Genomic DNA, 17,271 nt, shown 5'->3' with positions numbered 1-17,271 from the left:
TAATGCTTCATCATCATAAGTTTATAGTAACTCTGTTACTCTTGCTGAGAATAACCCAGGACTGTTCTTGAATCACTGTGGGAGACGACAGAAGTGACACTGTGTCCCCACAATTGAAAAAGCGGTCAAATACCTACTTTCTGGTGCAATGTTTTGACAGAAGAAACCGTTAGAATTATCTAATGTGGTTTTATATTTTTTACGCACAATGCTATTCAATAATGCTGTACCGTGTGCATTTTGCACAGCAAATGTTTTGCAACAACAATTTAGATGTCTGTAATCCAATACTAGACTATATGTATTGTCTGGTTTGGATACAGGAAACAAAGGATTGTTCATTGACGAGGTGCATGTTTCACTCACCCCCTGGTATTCAAGTTGATCTAATATCTCCCTGACCTGTTTTTAGCTTCTTGCTTAACTGGGGTCTGCCTTTGTGCAGGGGGTTGATTGTTTAGTTAGATTTTATGGTGAGGAGAGTCCTCATCCCATCCTACATGATTTTTGTATAATGCTGGAGCTTGGGCGACTGCCCATTTCCTGGCAGAAGTATACTTTAAATGAATTGGAATAGGATTAGAGAAGGCTGGCATTATGATGTCCTCACCATGTGGGCACTCCCTGACAAATTGTGGTGGCCAGTCTTTTTCAGCTTCAGGAATGCCATAACCCTCAGAAAGTCGCTCCCAAAAGAGTGCTCTCACTTTTCTTGGTATATCTCCCTCCATCTGGAGTGTTTTGTCATATAACCTATGTGAGAACTAACCCTGGTATCTGCAGTTTCAACTTCACTGAATTCATTCATGTCCACTGTCCCCAGAAGACCCTTCATGTTCTGGCGAGCTATGGTGACTTCTGCTGCGCTGTCCAACATTGTCTGAGCCCATTCCCCGTTCTTGAGTTGTGTCCTCCAGATCCTCGGCATGTCTGATTTTTAGACCTGCTACCTTCTTTCTGGTGAATTGAGGTTTCTTGCTTTCCTGAACGTGTTGATCGTCTTTGGACTTCACACGTTCTTCTTTGTTTTCTGACCGTCCTCTTCTTTCGGATTTCTGTGATGAAATCTGAAAGGCACGAGAGGAACGTGTATCAGTATCTTGATATCTATCAGGTTTTTTTAAATTATCCCTGTTCCTGAGGTTATACCTCCTTTCAGAGGGCTCCCTTTGAGGAGACCTGCCTCTGGAATGAGAACGCTTCTCTTTAGAAGTTTGTTTCCTATTTTCCTACTTCTTTTTAGAAGGAGTAGGTGTGTTTTTAGTAAAGAACTTTTCAGGACTTTCAGACAGTTGGGGTTTCACTGGTTTCCCACCCAGACTGTCTCTGCCTTATTCTTCATAGGATTTTTCAATTATTCTGGCTAATTCTTGTGGTTGCTTACTTACATCAAATTCCCTTAATTTTTGGCGGATCGCCACTGATGCTGCTTATCCTTTAATATTAGCAAAAATTATTGCGGAGACCTGTTTAAAATTTTTCAGTAATTTCATACCCAAATTTAAAGCAGGCTCTGCCCTGTATTCATTTTGAATCTGTTTCAGGACATTAGGTATTACCGCCATAGACGGTACACCATGTGTTTTAGTGTAGATAGCAGTGAAGACTGTACCCCAAGTGTTGCAGTCCTTCAGATGTGGTGCGGTCGCCAATGGTAAACAGATTGTTAAAATTCTGGTTTTCTCACGAGGGGTAGTATTAGGAAATACTGCTTCGATTTGAGAAATGTAAGCTATGCAGAATGGAATCTGTTCCCTCTTTGCAGGTAACTTACCAATGACAGAGTGAAGTCTGCGGTGTAATTTTTAGTGTATTCCCCTGGTGAGGGGTATGTTGTGAAATTACTATTGCAGGTTGGACTGTGAGAGTCCGCATGACATATTGAACCAATTGTCTATAGATTTTGATTAACTCCTTGAGCTGAACTGGTAATGCCACATCTGTCATATTATCAATGTCAGGATGTGGTGTATAGCCAGCTAAAACCGGCCATGTGGCTCCTGGTCTACCTAGTGGACCTGGTAATATGATTTAAATGTTTTAGAGCGCCTTTAAACCAGAGCTCATGCTCCTGGTATGTAAGTGGAATTTATATATCCTCGAAAGGAATGTATTCTTCTGGTGGTTCATCTTCTTTGTAGAAGTGAAACACATGTGTTACTGGATTTGCTTCAGGGAAGGCTATCCAAGAATAGAACACCGTGTCTGGTGATATTCATGTGCCTCTATCACAAAAACTGCCCTACCACCTCTCGATGAAAGGCCATGTTTTATACATTTTATAGTGATGGCTTTCCTTAAATTAAGCAGAATGCTTATAGCATCCTAGTCGGTTTCTTGGAAACCTGTGATGTTAAAAGCTGGTACGGCGTTTTCGCCTGCAGCTCCACTAGCCCCGGGATTATCTTCGTTGGCCATTTTGTTGACTAAAAGTTTGCAGAGCAAGCTTCAAGGAAACAAAGATAAGGTGCACAATATTTTGGAACACTATCCTTCAACATTGAACAAACCAAAAACTAATACATAGGATTTTCGTTCTACTCAGCTATGGCGGATATTATCCTTTTACCCACTCCAGACGTCTATTGGAGTATTTACTGGAAAAGAGGTCTCTGAGAAAAGCACGACTGAGTTACTTTAGTATCTAGCTTAAAGTTAAATCAGTACCTTACCAAACCGTTGGGCGCCATGTAGTCTAGTTCCTTTATTCCCAATAGGCTCTGCACATTGGAATAAAATACACTATAGATTTGACAGAGGACTGAGGTCAATATGTCTCTATCGAGTATACTAAACTTAATTGTGTGTGCCGACTAACTCAGAGGTCACTAGAAACTTTCTCGAGTAAACAAGAAGGGAGTAGTTTCTGACAACCATATAAACATGACAACTTTGTTTCCCTAGGACTGAACCAAATATCTTCAGAGTTGTGGAAACAATAGATAACTATTTTTATCAGTCAATCGTGCATGCTTCGTTTCTACAGAGTTGCAGAGCAATAGTGAGGCAGGCGTTTTCAATAAAAGGATTTATTGAACATTCTTCTTTCTCATGCAAGAGAGGTGAACTGCTACAATCGTTAAACAGAATGCAAAGTATAATGCGTACAGCAAGAATAGTATTATAAAAGAATACTGTAATAGCATTGTCTGTTGCTATGACATGTACAAATACATACATAAATAACACAGGCTAAATTACTCAACTGGTGCTTCTAAAATGCGCCTACCCCAATGTACCTAACTTAGCTCTAGTACCAGGGAAGAAGTTAGTGCTGCTTAGCATAAGTTATAGTTCTGCCAAGAATTGCCAAAGGTTTCTCTAGGTTCTAATCAGCGCCATACCTTAGAATGAAAGAGGTTGGTATCTCTGTCTCGGGACTCGATTTCCCAACAACCTGCAAGGGGAGTCAGAAACACTGGAGCTGGATTCTCGGCAGGAGGATGTAAGCTTCATTGTCAGTGCGTCAGCTGGAGAGTCCTTCCTTTGGCACTTGCTCTAGCGAGCTGCGTCGGGCAAGTGGTTAGTCGAACTGCACCAAACCACACAGTCCTTTGCTATAGCAAGTGAAGGTATATTTATACCTTGAAGGGGTTTAGGGATGCCAGCTTTGAAGTAAAGTCGGGCATATGAACGTCATGGATGTACCCTTAAGGAACAGTTGCTCATGCATAATAAATGAGTTCTTGGAGAAATTAATATCCAAACAGGGGGAAGACCCTTACAGCTTAAGAGCCTGGTTTTCCTAGAACTCGTTGTGACGTAGATGAACGGATGGAAGTAGCCATGCCTGTATTTGGGTAGCATGGGCTATGCCTGAATAAGGACTGGATTTCTATGCCTATACAAGGGCAACGCGAATTGTACCTATATAAGGGCATGAATCGGGAAAAGTCATTCGGAATCTAAAATGCCATACAACAACACTGTCCTCTGATACTGCCTTACTGCTCGACCAAGCTACCACTTTATTGAGTAAGGTTATATCTAACTTTAAAAATTAGAGAGTTTCCCAGAAACCAGAAAGGACTGGGTATCAAGTATTTATCAAAAGAGAATCCTTTCTGTGTATTAATCTTTCCTTTGGTGACCAAAAAAGCCTACACATTCAAATCAATACCAGTTTTACAATTATGGTATTACAAAGATATGAAGTAAATATTCGTACTCCACACTAGAAGATCATTTTTTTACTCTCAAAAGTTTATTATACAGGAACATTTATATTAAAAACCATTGTTTAAATTTCAAACAATTAGTATTCTACGTAGGGTGCTCTGGTACAATCTTAAATACTGTAACAATTCCGATTACGGTATCTACCTCAGAGTCACTCCCTATTAGAAAAATTTTAAAAAATTGTGCATTTTTATGCTCACAAATTAAATACAAAATACATATAAACCATATACATTTACCACTGTCGACGCGTTTCGGTGTGTTGGTTATAATTATGGCACCTTCCTCAGGACGGACGAGTCTAAAACCACAGATTATTTTACTTCTTTTTGAAGTATAGGGGTAGAGGTCCTTCTATTGATTTTCAGGACATCTATATTTCCTTGTATGGTTGCGGATGGAGTCACTCACTACGAGGTCTTTTTAGGTCATTGACTTTCATGGGGTTCTGGTAGACACTTTATTTAATGGTGTCTGTCGAGCAGGTAAGTTGTATTGATGTGCACCGTCTGAATTAGGTTATCATGCCGTGCCAATAGCCATTGCGTCTGATGCGGACAATCAGGCTGTTCTTTCTTTCACCCCTTCCAGTGGTATCTTTGTACCGATTGGGGGCTGTAGTGTCCCCCCACCCCACAGTGAATCTTACAGCGCTCAATGAAAAGGAGAGAACACTGCACATCAGGCGATAAAGGGACACTACAGCCCCCAATCGGTACAAAGATACCACTGGAAGGGGTGAAAGAAAGAACAGCCTGATTGTCCGCATCAGACGCAAAGGCTATTGGCACGGCATGATAACCTAATTCAGACGGTGCACATCAATACAACTTACCTGCTCGACAGACACCATTAAATAAAGTGTCTACCAGAACCCTATGAAAGTCAATGACCTAAAAAGACCTCGTAGTGAGTGACTCCATCCGCAACCATACAAGGAGATATAGATGTCCTGAAAATCAATAGAAGGACCTCTACCCCTATACTTCAAAAAGAAGTAAAATAATCTGTGGTTTTAAACTCGTCCGTCCTGAGGAAGGTGCCATAATTATAACCAACGCACCGAAACGCGTCGACAGTGGGACTTTTAAATGTATATGGTTTATATGTATTTTGTATTTAATTTGTGAGCATAAAAATGCACAATTTTTTAAAATTTTTCTAATAGGGAGTGACTCTGAGGTAGATACCGTAATCGGAATTGTTAGACAGTATTTAAGATTGTACCAGAGCACCCTACGTAGAATACTAATTGTTTGAAATTTAAACAATGGTTTTTAATATAAATGTTCCTGTATAATAAACTTTTGAGAGTAAAAAAATGATCTTCTAGTGTGGAGTACGAATATTTACTTAATATCTTTGTAATACCAGAATTGTAAAACTGGTATTGATTTGAATGTGTAGGCTTTTTTGGTCACCAAAGGAAAGATTAATACACAGAAAGGATTCTCTTTTGATAAATATATCTAACTTTAGCCTCTGCCATACCTCTGGTGACTGTGAACTCTGTGCACACTGTGCCTTACTTTGGTACAGTATATACAGAGCCACTTTCTTACAGGCACTAATCTGGAGAGTGTATAAACAGGCTCAATTGGCCTACGACGAAGTGTAGTAGAACTTCTATTTAATGTGGATTGTCGACATGTTGACCACTGAGCAATTTTGATTCCGTATTATCTGCTTGTTGTTGTGATGAAAATGTAATATATATATATTTTTTTTTTTAAATGACGGGTGCCCAGCCCATGTACTCTCTATGGCTTCCCAGTGCACTTACAATACCCAAGAATGGACTAAGATATTGTAGGGTCATATCTGCTCAGGCAGATAAGACCACACGTTATATAGTGACAATGCTAAAGGGCTGTAAGGCCTGCCGTAGGGGTGACTTACATATAACTTATGAAGTGTCTGGGGTATGGCATTCAGGGATGTGTGCGATGTCGACTCTTCAGTTTTCACTGCACGAAGACACAGCCAGCAATGGCGGTTTGCATGGTCTTGATGAGGGGTCACAATTTGTGCTGCATCCCTAGTGGACCATCTTCAGTTCCAATATTCTAGGTACCATTTACTAGGGACTTACAGGGGTTGCTGAAGTTGTGCCAATTGTGGTACAGTTTTAGGAAAGAGGTCTGGCATTGGGGAACAAGTTAGCTGGGACCTTGTGCACTTTCATTCGCAATCACATGTTCCAAGCAAAAAGTGGGGACTAACCATGTCAAAAGAGGCACTCTCACATATCCAGCATTAAGGGTCTATGGCAGACAGGACTTGGGCTAGCATGAGCATCTTGACTTGGTACTTGAGCGAGTGCAGAACAAAAATAAGACAAAGGCCTCTGTCCTTCTTTGATACAAGTGTCACATGGCCCATGGGGAAATTGTTGTTTTCCCTAAGCTGGCATGAGCACGCTGCAGACTGTCTGCTGCTTTGCACATGTTACTACACGCGTTTATATCGTTAATACTTCTTTTAGTATTTTCACATGAGAACCAACTGCTGAGTTCAAGCTTTGTAGCATCCTGGGATTTAGTCTGAACATTGTGAACAAGGTCGAAAAACAATGCTGCTTGATATTCTGTTCTGTTCAGGCCCTAGCACCTAGACAAAACATACAGATGTAGCTGTTTGGGAATACGTACTTTGGTCTTATTGGAATTCACGGATAGGTAGAGAACACTTAGAGAGGGACCTTTTCAGGGAGAAGAGCATGACAGCATCTATGATGTGGAACTACCATCTAAAGACTAAGGAAAGGGGTCTGCAGATAACACCCGGAGATCTTCCAATATATAACCATCCAGCCTATGTTCAACGGGAGGGAGGTTAGGCTAAGCCGTCTTTCATTATGACAGCTCCCTTTATGATTTAAGGACTACTCGCTATGCTGACCGTCTTTGAGTTCTGCAATTTCTCTGCTTATAGTGGCAGGTATGCTGCATGTTTGTTAAAATTAAATATTTGAAACTGGTTTGTGTCTGACAGATCTTATTGTGGACAAGTACAAGAATGTGAGCGAAAGGGTGTGTCTTGTAACCGCGATTCCTGAGAGAGTCGGGAGTGTTGAGTATGGGGGGTGTCTAATCACTTGTTCATCTGTAAGTGAGTAGAAGGGCAAGTGAGACACTATAGCTAGGAGGTCCTGGGTTCCTGGGTACTAAGGTGGAAGGACGACTGAGTCCCTTTATACTATGGTCCCATAATCCTACGCATAGTTCTGTGTTTGCAATGAATCCCTGCAACACAAGGAATTATAGCGAGTAACACCCTGCTCCTGCGTTTGAAAGAATAACCCGGTCTATGATCTCTTTGGCCAAAAGGGCTTGCCCTTCCTTCTGCACGATGGAAAGATTGGCTTCCATCAGGTGCCCTGATGGTGGTGGAAAGAAATGGGAGGGTTAGACCCGATGGTCAATTTGGAGGACCCACTTTTCTGAAATGATGCCTTACCAGTCTTGAGATAAATATTGGATCCTGCCTCCAACTGGGTGGCTGTATGCCAGCAAGGACATACTAAAGCAGTTTAGAGTCTGTGGATGCTAGAAAGTCAGGGTACTATGCTGAACATTGTTCCTGCTGTCCTGGGAGTTAACTCTGTGAGCCACAGCCTTGGCCACAAAAAAGGATGAATGGCTTGCTGTACTGGCGGAGGGGCCAGATGCTGGCAATAGCGATAATCCTTGCCAGAGAGGGAGCAAAATTATTGGAAGTGCCTGGCGGGGCAGAAAGATACAAGAAACATGCTGCGGCCCTGCTTTCCTCAAACCGCTCAAGGGCTAAATCTGCCTTGCTGGCAAAAAGGCAAGAACCATCAAAAGGCATGTCAAACAAAGATACCTGGACATCCCAGGAAAACCCTGTAGACTGCATCCAGGTGAGGTGCTAAAGTACCACACTGGTACTCATTGCCTGACTCAAGGAGTTGGTTGTGAACACACCAGCCAAATTAGAAACTTTTCTGTATGCCAGCTATTCTGGAAAATTTGGGTCAGGGATGCCCTGAGGTAGTATTGGAACAGCAGGTAATACCTAGGCCGCCGTGTTCCATATGGCATGGAAGTAGCAGCCTAGGAGACAGCTGCCATTTACTGAATGTGCAACTAGGCCCATTGAGGAACATTTACATTTGTCAAATGTGTCTATTTTCTTGGACTCTCGATTTCGTGAGGTGCTGGTGAAGGCGTTGGGATTTACTTAACCGGTGGACGACTGCACCATGCAACTCTCTAGTGCAGAATGCTGTGTAAGAAAAGCAGGGACACCTGTTGCTGGATGATGCTGGTGAGCAACCTGCCTATTAAGTGATTATTCTAAACACAGCTTTGCAAAAGTGATCAAGACTGTATCAATAAGTGCCTCTAAGCTGCAATGGAGGTTATATAGGTGCTTGACCAGGCTGGAGTACCTATCTCAAAACACTCACCTTTGCCACCATAGTATGAAGTTGTATGTCCAATACTTTCAACACCCTTTGCATAACGGTTGGTGAAGACTGCTGTGAGGAAATGGGGTGTATTATATGGTGGGATTGTGTGACCTCATGGTGCAATACACTCCCAACCGCTTTAGGACCAGTCAGATTTGGTTTGTTAAGCCTTTAGCTCAACCCCGACTAGCTGTGGCTCGGAGGCTTACACAAAGGAACAAGAGTGAAGCATTTAAACAGCACCAAAACAATTGGAGAAATTAATTCTATACTCAAGTATTCCGACACCAATTTATAAAAATAAAGTATATTTGTATGAATTTAATGACTTAAGGGTTTTAGAGATATACATTTTAGAAGGAACAATAAATCTAGACTTTTTACTTACCACACACAAACATTGGCACATTCAACGAATTTAACACTTAAAATCTTTTTCATTAAAATGTTTGTGCTAGTTGTAATGCAGCTACTTGGAGAAACTTTAGATGGTCAACTCCAGTAGGGAGCTAGTCAGGGGAAACCAGCAAGGTCCTCAGAAACCATTACCTCAACAGGTGAAGCAGTATTTAGTCAGTATTAAGTTACAGGCACTTTTATCCTTTGCAGGGCTTTCCTATGGAAGTAGTCCTGATGCAGGGGATGAAGGATGCTTAAGATATGCAATGTGGTTGACTGGGGTCTTGCTCCCTCGGTCCATGAAGGGGGTGATGCTGTCCTGGTCACAGGGTCATTGTCCGTCGAAGTCTTCTCTGTGCTAGCAGAAGTCCATCAACAGTGGACTACCAGTCGCCCAGTGTTGCGGTCACAGAGCAACCATTCCTGGGTCGACAACTCATCCTCCAGAGTTCCCAGTTGTACTCAGACAACACGCAGGGTTCAGCAACCTTGGGTGCAACTTTGTGCATCTGGTCCTGTTTCCTGGTGCTGCACGGTGGCTGCTGGAGGTGGGTTTAAGATTCTGGACTACATAATTGCTGCAGCAGGCTTCCCAGCTGTTGTATTCCTGTGCTGTGAAAAGGAGGCCAGACCACCAACCCTTGAAGACTCTTGTCTTTGGCTGGCCTCTGCAGGCAACTTCTCCCTGAGCAGGACACAGCAGGCACAGTCCCTCTTCTTTGCTAGACACCAGGTTCCACAGATGCAGTCCACTCAGGTGCAGCTTCTCTTTGCCAGTACCACGATACAGCAGGGCAGTCGTCCTTTGGTCGTTCTTCCAGTCCAGTCGATATCTGAGTACAGGGTGCCAGAGGTGTTCTACGTATGGTCAAAAAATGCCCTCAGGGAAGGATGAGGTTCGGGGCCAATAGACTACCAGGGTCCCTCCCAACGGATGGCCACTTCCTGCGAAGTCTGTCATCTGACTCCCCGAATGCACCATTCTGGCCTCTTCCACTATGGCAAGGACCCCTCTTCTCGCAGGTGGAGCTCCCTTAGCCCAACCCAGAGGTGTGGCTACCAAGTGGGCCCCCTGCAAGCCACTGGAAAACCGGTTTGGCAACTCCTTTCCCCTCTCCTGTCCCAAGTGCCATCCTGTCTGCCCGAACAATGGAGCAGCCCCTCTCTCAAGTGTTACCCATTTGCTCTTCAGATGCAGCTTATCCTTTGAAGCTAGCCTTTTGGGCCTACACGTGTGTGGCTTCCTGCAATAGGGAGGTTATATCTCCTTCCAGAGCAAGCCCCTATTGTATCCTTTCCTGGGGGTCGTTAGCATGTCTCCACAGGAGGTCAGAAAACGGTCTTGAGAAAAGGACACTGTGTGCAACCAGATTGGGAATAGGTGACTAAAGGCAATAAAGAGCCAACGTTAATAAAGTTGAAGGCCTAGTAAAATGTATTTCTAGGTTACTTTGTAAATGTAAAACATAATTAAACAGCTACGTGATGGTAATTGTAAGTTTATGGAAAATAATATTAAGTATAGTAGACATCTATGGACCTACTGTTCCTTGTCCCAGGAGATCTACTCCACCTGCAGAGCTCCTGAGATTTCCATATTGTCCTTAGTCTTATTTAACGCCGACATGGTGTCCCTTGTTACTCTGCTCACAGATAACAGTATTAAAATTCACTAATATGCCAACAACAGACAATTCTGCAAGAGTCTCCTCTGCTTCAGACAGACCACCAGACTTTGATAACAATCACCTGCCTACAGCTGAATCCATCAAGGCAGAATTCCACTAATTTTCCAGAAACACGTCCCCTCCAGGGCGTAAAGAAATAATAACCACATCACCCGAGAACTAATTGAACTTCAGAGGTTCCCTTTACCGACCTCTACTTTCTTCAAAAAGATCTTTCTCATTCATAAACTAGAGCCTTGGAGTATCTGGTTGACAAGCTCACAACTGCGGTTGGCTTGTAGCATACCTGGAACCAGGACAACATCAGACATGATGCAAAGAAATGCAAAAAAGAACAAAAGGCCAAAATCTCATATATGCCACAATACTCCTCCAATTTAAGAAAGCTGGAGATGCACCACTTTAAAACACGCACTACACAAAGACGCACTAATAGTCTCAGCATTTTGCCGCTGTGTCTTTAAAGTAATACACTGTCTTTTAGTTAGGTTTAAGGTAAACCAATATCACATAAATGCATATGACTTTACCCAAAGTCCTAACGTCTTGGTTGCATCCTCCTCCCACCCCCCCCCCCCGTCCCCCTTGCCCCCTCCCGGAAAGCTATCAACTATAATACTTAGAAAACATGATGTGACTACCAATACACTTGGAACAGTTCAGAACTAGCATGAAAGAAAAACGTAGGTAATACTTTTCATGTAGACAATATAAATAATTTTACCTTGCTGTTGCCTTTAAATTCTTCCTGATCGAAGTCAAAATGGCGACAGAGGGCCCCGACAGTAAAGAGGGACCGAAGGAGTGCCGGCTTATTTGCGGCAAGAACAGTACTATTTGGATCTTCCTGGTGTTGGTTTTTTAATTTTGTGAGGGCACCTACAAGAAAACATAATTGCAGTAAATCTGGCATAAGAACATGGGCAAATACGTTACATGTAGGAAATTAACATTTGACTTACCATAATATCTATTAAAACAGGCCCAGACAAACTTGTAATTTTGAGTAACTTTGTTAACAACTGATCCAAGACAGCTGACACAATGCTGCACCACCTATGTAAAAGAAACAAATACAATTAAATGCACCGTTTATTCTGCAACTGGCATTGTCTGGGGGAAAAGGGAATGGTGGGCAGAGGTATAATTTCCGATATAAGTTAACAGCTTGAAGAATACTTCAAATTTGGATAATATACATTGCTGTCATGTGAATACAATTTCAGGCACTTCTGGATTACACCCCCGCGATCAAAACCAAGATTCACACGCTCTTCTGATTGGGAACCGAAATTTACTAAATTGCTTTAATTTGGCTTTAAATGTTGAAAGGTTATGATGAGAACCTCTAAACCAATGAAATGCATCAGTTTTCCTAGTGATGCAACCATGCTCCCCCCCCCCCCCCTGCCCCCCACCAATCCTTGCCCCGTTCACAACTCTACACTGAATTAACACCACCACTGGCACCTCTACTTGAGACCCTCACAAACAGGAAAAGCAATTACATTCTGATTATGAGGTGGAGGAAAGTATCTTTATTTTGCTTAAATGTAGAGGGGCTGATAATTTTACCAACTAATGCGAGCAATAGAACCATAACGATCCCATGAACTAATCACGACAGCAACGTGATGGCATGAACAGCATCACAACATTGAGATCAGTAACATCATTGAACATGAACAACCTCCACACATGCAGCAATTCACTGGACTCAAACTCTGGCTGTGAGCACGTCTCCTCTAGGTGGAGGTACAGGCCAGGCCTCACACAAGTTTACCGTCAGAATGCCGATCTGTCTGCTGACTTCAGCAATAGTCAGTGGGTTCTGAGCACACCACATAGCATTCAGCAAATCAAGCATTATGTACCACTGTAGTGCTCTGGGGGAGTGTGACTGGATGAAGTGGGAGGGAGATATGCCTGTGCGAAGTCATGCACAACACTCTGTGGTCCTTCTTCATCAACACATTCATTGGTGCATAGTAAGTCAAAGCTCAATGTGTGGTAATGGGCTGCTCTCTAAAGTGCTAAAACACGGAAGACCAAAGCATATGATTGGACTTCTAGTAGGATATATTTAGAAGCCTTTAATCATCGAGTACTGATGCAATATTTAAAGGTTTGTTGTTTGGAAGGATGGGAATGGAATTACCTGGTGTAAACAACCACCCGTCTGGCATTCCTGTCAGACTTTTTGTTTACTCAACAGAGTAAGCATTGCCCTATTACAGTAGGTAAATTCAGCCCAGGCGGTGTCTGGAAACCAATGAAACAGGAAACAATTGGTGCAGCCTTTCCACTTTTTAATCTGAGCAAATATGGCATTTACAATAGAGAATCAGTATTCTCTTTATTCTTTAGAATAAAAAAGATAGCCATGCTGTTCATGTTCTCAGTAGGGGTAGTATTGACAGGCTGCACCTACTTCATAACGGACTTCACGACCTGAGCAGTAGTCTACCTCATCCTGGCCCGTGGCTGAGCTGGCATTAGCAGACTCGAATTGAGCCAGAGGCTCATGGACAAGTTGCAGAGGTCATTTCTCATGTAATTATGTGAATGCCTCAATAATTTCTAGCACTGTGCCCGTGTCACTCCACTTTTCTTTTTTTTTCCAGTTTTATATAGCAGGAACTCGCTGCGAAGGTATTGGAGCGTTTCACACGGGCAACAGTTAATTACACAAGGTCACACATTTAGACACACAGAAGTACGAGTTACCTTCGGTAACAATGTATCTAGTAGAGACGCTGTCTAGCTGCAGATTCCTTAACTCAGAATATCCCCAGGCATCAGACTGGATCCGGAATTTGTTGGCGGCAGCACCTTTGTGCGCCGGCGCGACACGACCCTACCCTGACGTCGTCCACGTACGTGGCTTCAGCAAGGTCATATAAGTCCCTCCCGGCGAGCTGACGTCAGCTTTCTTCAGAGAAACTTTTCCGCGGCACAACACGGAGCCACCAACAAAACTCTGAAAGTATGGGAACAGTGTGCGAAGGATGAGAAATCCGTAAAAACAAAGAAGGCAGATGGTGTAAAACACCATCATAAAAGACAGTATGAGACACTGTCTACATATAAGTGAAAAAGTGGAACAAAGCTGTGAGAAAGAACCTCGCAAAGTGAAGCGTAGACCCTTCCCAAAAGTGTGAGCAACAAGAGAAGAATATCTCAACAGACAAGATAGACTGTCATTACCATGTAGAACCGTGTCATCCAACCAGGATAGAGCACAAAGAACAACAATCCTCCGCAAGAAGGATGAAAAGATTGACACGTCCCCTATATGAAAGGAAGACTAAAGCACAGCCCAACCAATCTCCAAAGAAGACGACTAGAAAGGAGACAAGAGCCCCGAGTCAATGGAGAAGGCGGGGGGGGGGGGGGGGGGGGAAGGCAGCAGGAGAAGAAGAAGAATAATCTCCTGAAGGTGATTCAAAAGTCACCATCTTACAGGAAAAAAGCCACCCGGAGGGAGTCAGCCGCATATGGCAATTCTTTAAGGGGTGCAACAATGTGAGTAACCTTGAAAGAAAACCAATGGCAACTGAAAGGATACAAGTGGAGAAGCCAACCTGGCAAGGTCCTCGCAGAACGGGGAGGATAGGTGGGGGTTAAGGAATCGGAGGCTAGACAACGTCTCTACCAGATACATCGTTACCGAAGGTAAGTAACTCGTACATCTGATAGAGACATCAAACTGCAGATTCCTTAACTTAGAATAGATACCACAGCCATACCCCAAGGGGGGAGGTGGGTCTGCGATAGAACAACAGAAAGTGCCCGAAGCACTGAGCCGGCAGCAGAGTGATGGACTATGGGAAAGGCTATGACGGAACAGCCAGACAGCAACGCAAATAGCTCGGAAGAGCAAAAGACAACGGGAGACAAGGCATCACAAAAATGCCAGAATGGCACAACACCATACCCGTATGAAATGTAGAAATGGTACTAGCCATATCCCAGAACAGAAGAGAGTCGAGAACAAAGGAGGAAGAAGGACTACTCCCAACTCAATGGTGCACTAAGTGGACACCAACCAACGCTAGAGGATAACATGAAGAGATGTAACCAGAGCCTACCAGGCTAGCCTATGCCAGGGAGGCCGGAGAGGCCACATCCAGGAGAGAAGGGCAAGAGGCAGGAACTCAGCAACACCTCAGAAGTACAGGAGGGAACAAAAGACACGCCAAGTGCACACCTAGTCACCAAAGGGGCGACAGGGGTGAACAGCATCACGCTGAAGCACGCTGATACAGACCACAACTGAATATGCACAGGGTAGACAGCCACGGAGACAACAAGGTGGCGTAGGTAAAATGAGCACAGGACTGCCCAACCAGGCAGCTTGGAGAACTCCCCCACAAAATACAGGGACGCAGGGTGCAGCACCTGGGACGACCTACATCAGAGGAGCTGTCCCACAGGCAGAGCAGACAGAGTAGGGTGACAATGAAAAAGACACATCCGAAGGGTGTGGCAAGCAGAGGCACAAAAAGCACCAATAGGAGCTGTTTAGAGGAACAGGCATAACTTTTGAGAGAACCTCAAATCTTCAAACCACCTCCTCCGACTGAGGGGAAAAGCATCCCCCCCCAGAAGAGTGGGACGGTTTAGAACATGAACACCAAGAAAGGTGCAGCGTGAAACTGGGGTACCACCCCAGGGAGAGGAATGCAAGGAACCCATATTGCATAAGATACAGGAAAAAGCAACAAAGTGCACTTAAACGTACTGAAAAGAAACACTGGTGCGCAGAACAAGGGCAAGCTTGAGTACAGCCCTGATATGCCCCTTGAAACACGGAGACATAGGACCAGAGCTCACAGCAGTGAAGAGAGGTGGACATGTAGAAAAAAGGGTACCCTATGACCTTTTTATAATTTGGGATGGGCTGGAAAGTGAGGCAGAACAGTTTATTGAAAAGTTGAATGACAACAACCTGAACTTAGAGTTTACAAGTCATATCAGTGCCACATCTATCGGTTTCCTGGATGTAAATATTTATTAGTGAGGGCAAGCCTAAGACTAAACTTTACCGTAAACCCACAGCTTGTAATACAGTCTTACATGCTGAAAGTCATCATCCTGCCCACCTCATACGCAGCATCCCGTATGGAGAAATGCTCCGTATTAGACGTATCTGTAGCACTGAAACGGACTGTAGAGAGGCGCAAATATCTTGCAAAGCTAGGTTCCTGAGGAGAGGCTATAAAACAGAAATCATAGACAAAGCTATGAGTAGAGCCAACTCCCAGGACAGAGTACAGCTATTGGCTAATACCATACATAGTAAGAGAAACCTAGATTGTGTTGAACACAGTGAGACAAGGCTCATTTTCACTTACAGTAACCAACACCAGACGATCCAGAGCATTGTCAAACGTAACTGGGCACTTATCACCAGTGACCCGGGTTTTGGGCAAACAGGTTACATGTACTCTCAGCATAGCCTTCAAACGAGCTAGGACCATGATAAACTGTCTGGTCTCTAGCAGCCCTGAAGTTAGGACCACGGGCTCGTGGTTAAACAGTAGTAAAGTTTTCCTGAGATGCTCATCTTGTAAGGCTTGTAGGAATGGAATCAGTAGAACTGAATACATGACTCCCTTTAGCAGCAGACCTACAAGTATCAAATACAAGTTAACGTGCAGGATGGAGTACGCAGTGTATGTGCTGGAATGTCCCTGTGGTCTGCGCTAAGTGGGTAGTACAAGACCACAGGTGTACAAAAGAATTCACCAGCACCTTAGGGCCATTACCAACGGCGACACTGCGTACCCCCTCGCACGTCATTTTGAGGAAGGTCATAATAAAAATTCTGCAGAGCTCAGGTACTTTGTAATAGACACGGTCCCGCCACAGAGGAGGGGTGGGGACCATGAATCTTTGCTACGGAGATTGGAGACGAGGCATATAATCTTGCTGGACACTAAAACTCCGAATGGTCTCAACTTAGCGAGAGCAGGGTGGTGCTAGTTGAGGCGAAAATGTTATGACCCCACGACTCCAGCCATCTGGACTCAAGGGAGGGAGGAAGGATCAGCTGAGGCAAGGAAGGGAAGGCAGTTTGCAGAACAAATACCTGAACGTCTGGGTGAACAAATCAGCAAACTGGATCACATGGAGCAGGACTGTGACGGTGCAACATAGAACGAGCCACAAAATCACCGGAAGCTAGGTGAGCCCAGGTGCCCAAAAGGGCATCATAAATCATTCAAAGGGCAGAAGTGGCTCCACATTTCCCGACCTGTGGTGGAGGACATCTAGCAGAGGGTCCACAGGCAGGGGGACCGAAGGGGGTTACATACTTAGAACCCGGACGGCCAAGGAGACCACCCTAATGAACGCCGCACCGGCCTCGGAAGCCCTCAGAGGAGGGAACAGCAACTCATCTGTAGGTGAGGGCTGTAAACTAACTCTTCCACCCAAAGGAGGTCGACCAAGAAACTGAGGATGCGACAAATGCACAAAAGAAGGAAGCCCCATTGACGAATGAGGTTGCTGATGGGGCTCCTGTGGAGACTAGGATTTTGCCAGGGCCACAAATTCTAAAGGGGA

The 17,271-nt window shown here is 44.0% G+C and overlaps 1 protein-coding gene across 14 annotated transcripts in view; it reads right to left on the bottom strand.

The window, feature by feature from the left end:
- The window catches only part of NIPBL (NIPBL cohesin loading factor), a 1,942,504-nt gene that overhangs the window by 327,042 nt on the left and 1,598,191 nt on the right, over window positions 1-17,271 (bottom strand). For all 14 annotated transcript variants that reach the window (XM_078674965.1, XM_078674957.1, XM_078674966.1 and 11 more), the window contains 2 exons: window positions 11,664-11,757; window positions 11,426-11,580 (listed from right to left, as the gene is read on the bottom strand). In XM_078674965.1, coding sequence (XP_078531091.1) covers window positions 11,426-11,580; window positions 11,664-11,757 — 249 coding nt within the window. The remainder of the gene's footprint in view (window positions 1-11,425; window positions 11,581-11,663; window positions 11,758-17,271) is intronic.

The sequence above is a fragment of the Lissotriton helveticus genome, chromosome 2_1 (assembly GCF_964261635.1).
Source record: "Lissotriton helveticus chromosome 2_1, aLisHel1.1, whole genome shotgun sequence".
Classification (NCBI taxonomy): Eukaryota; Metazoa; Chordata; class Amphibia; order Caudata; family Salamandridae; genus Lissotriton; species Lissotriton helveticus.
Note: the sequence above shows the minus strand (reverse complement) of the source record. Positions and strands in the feature narration are given on the sequence as shown.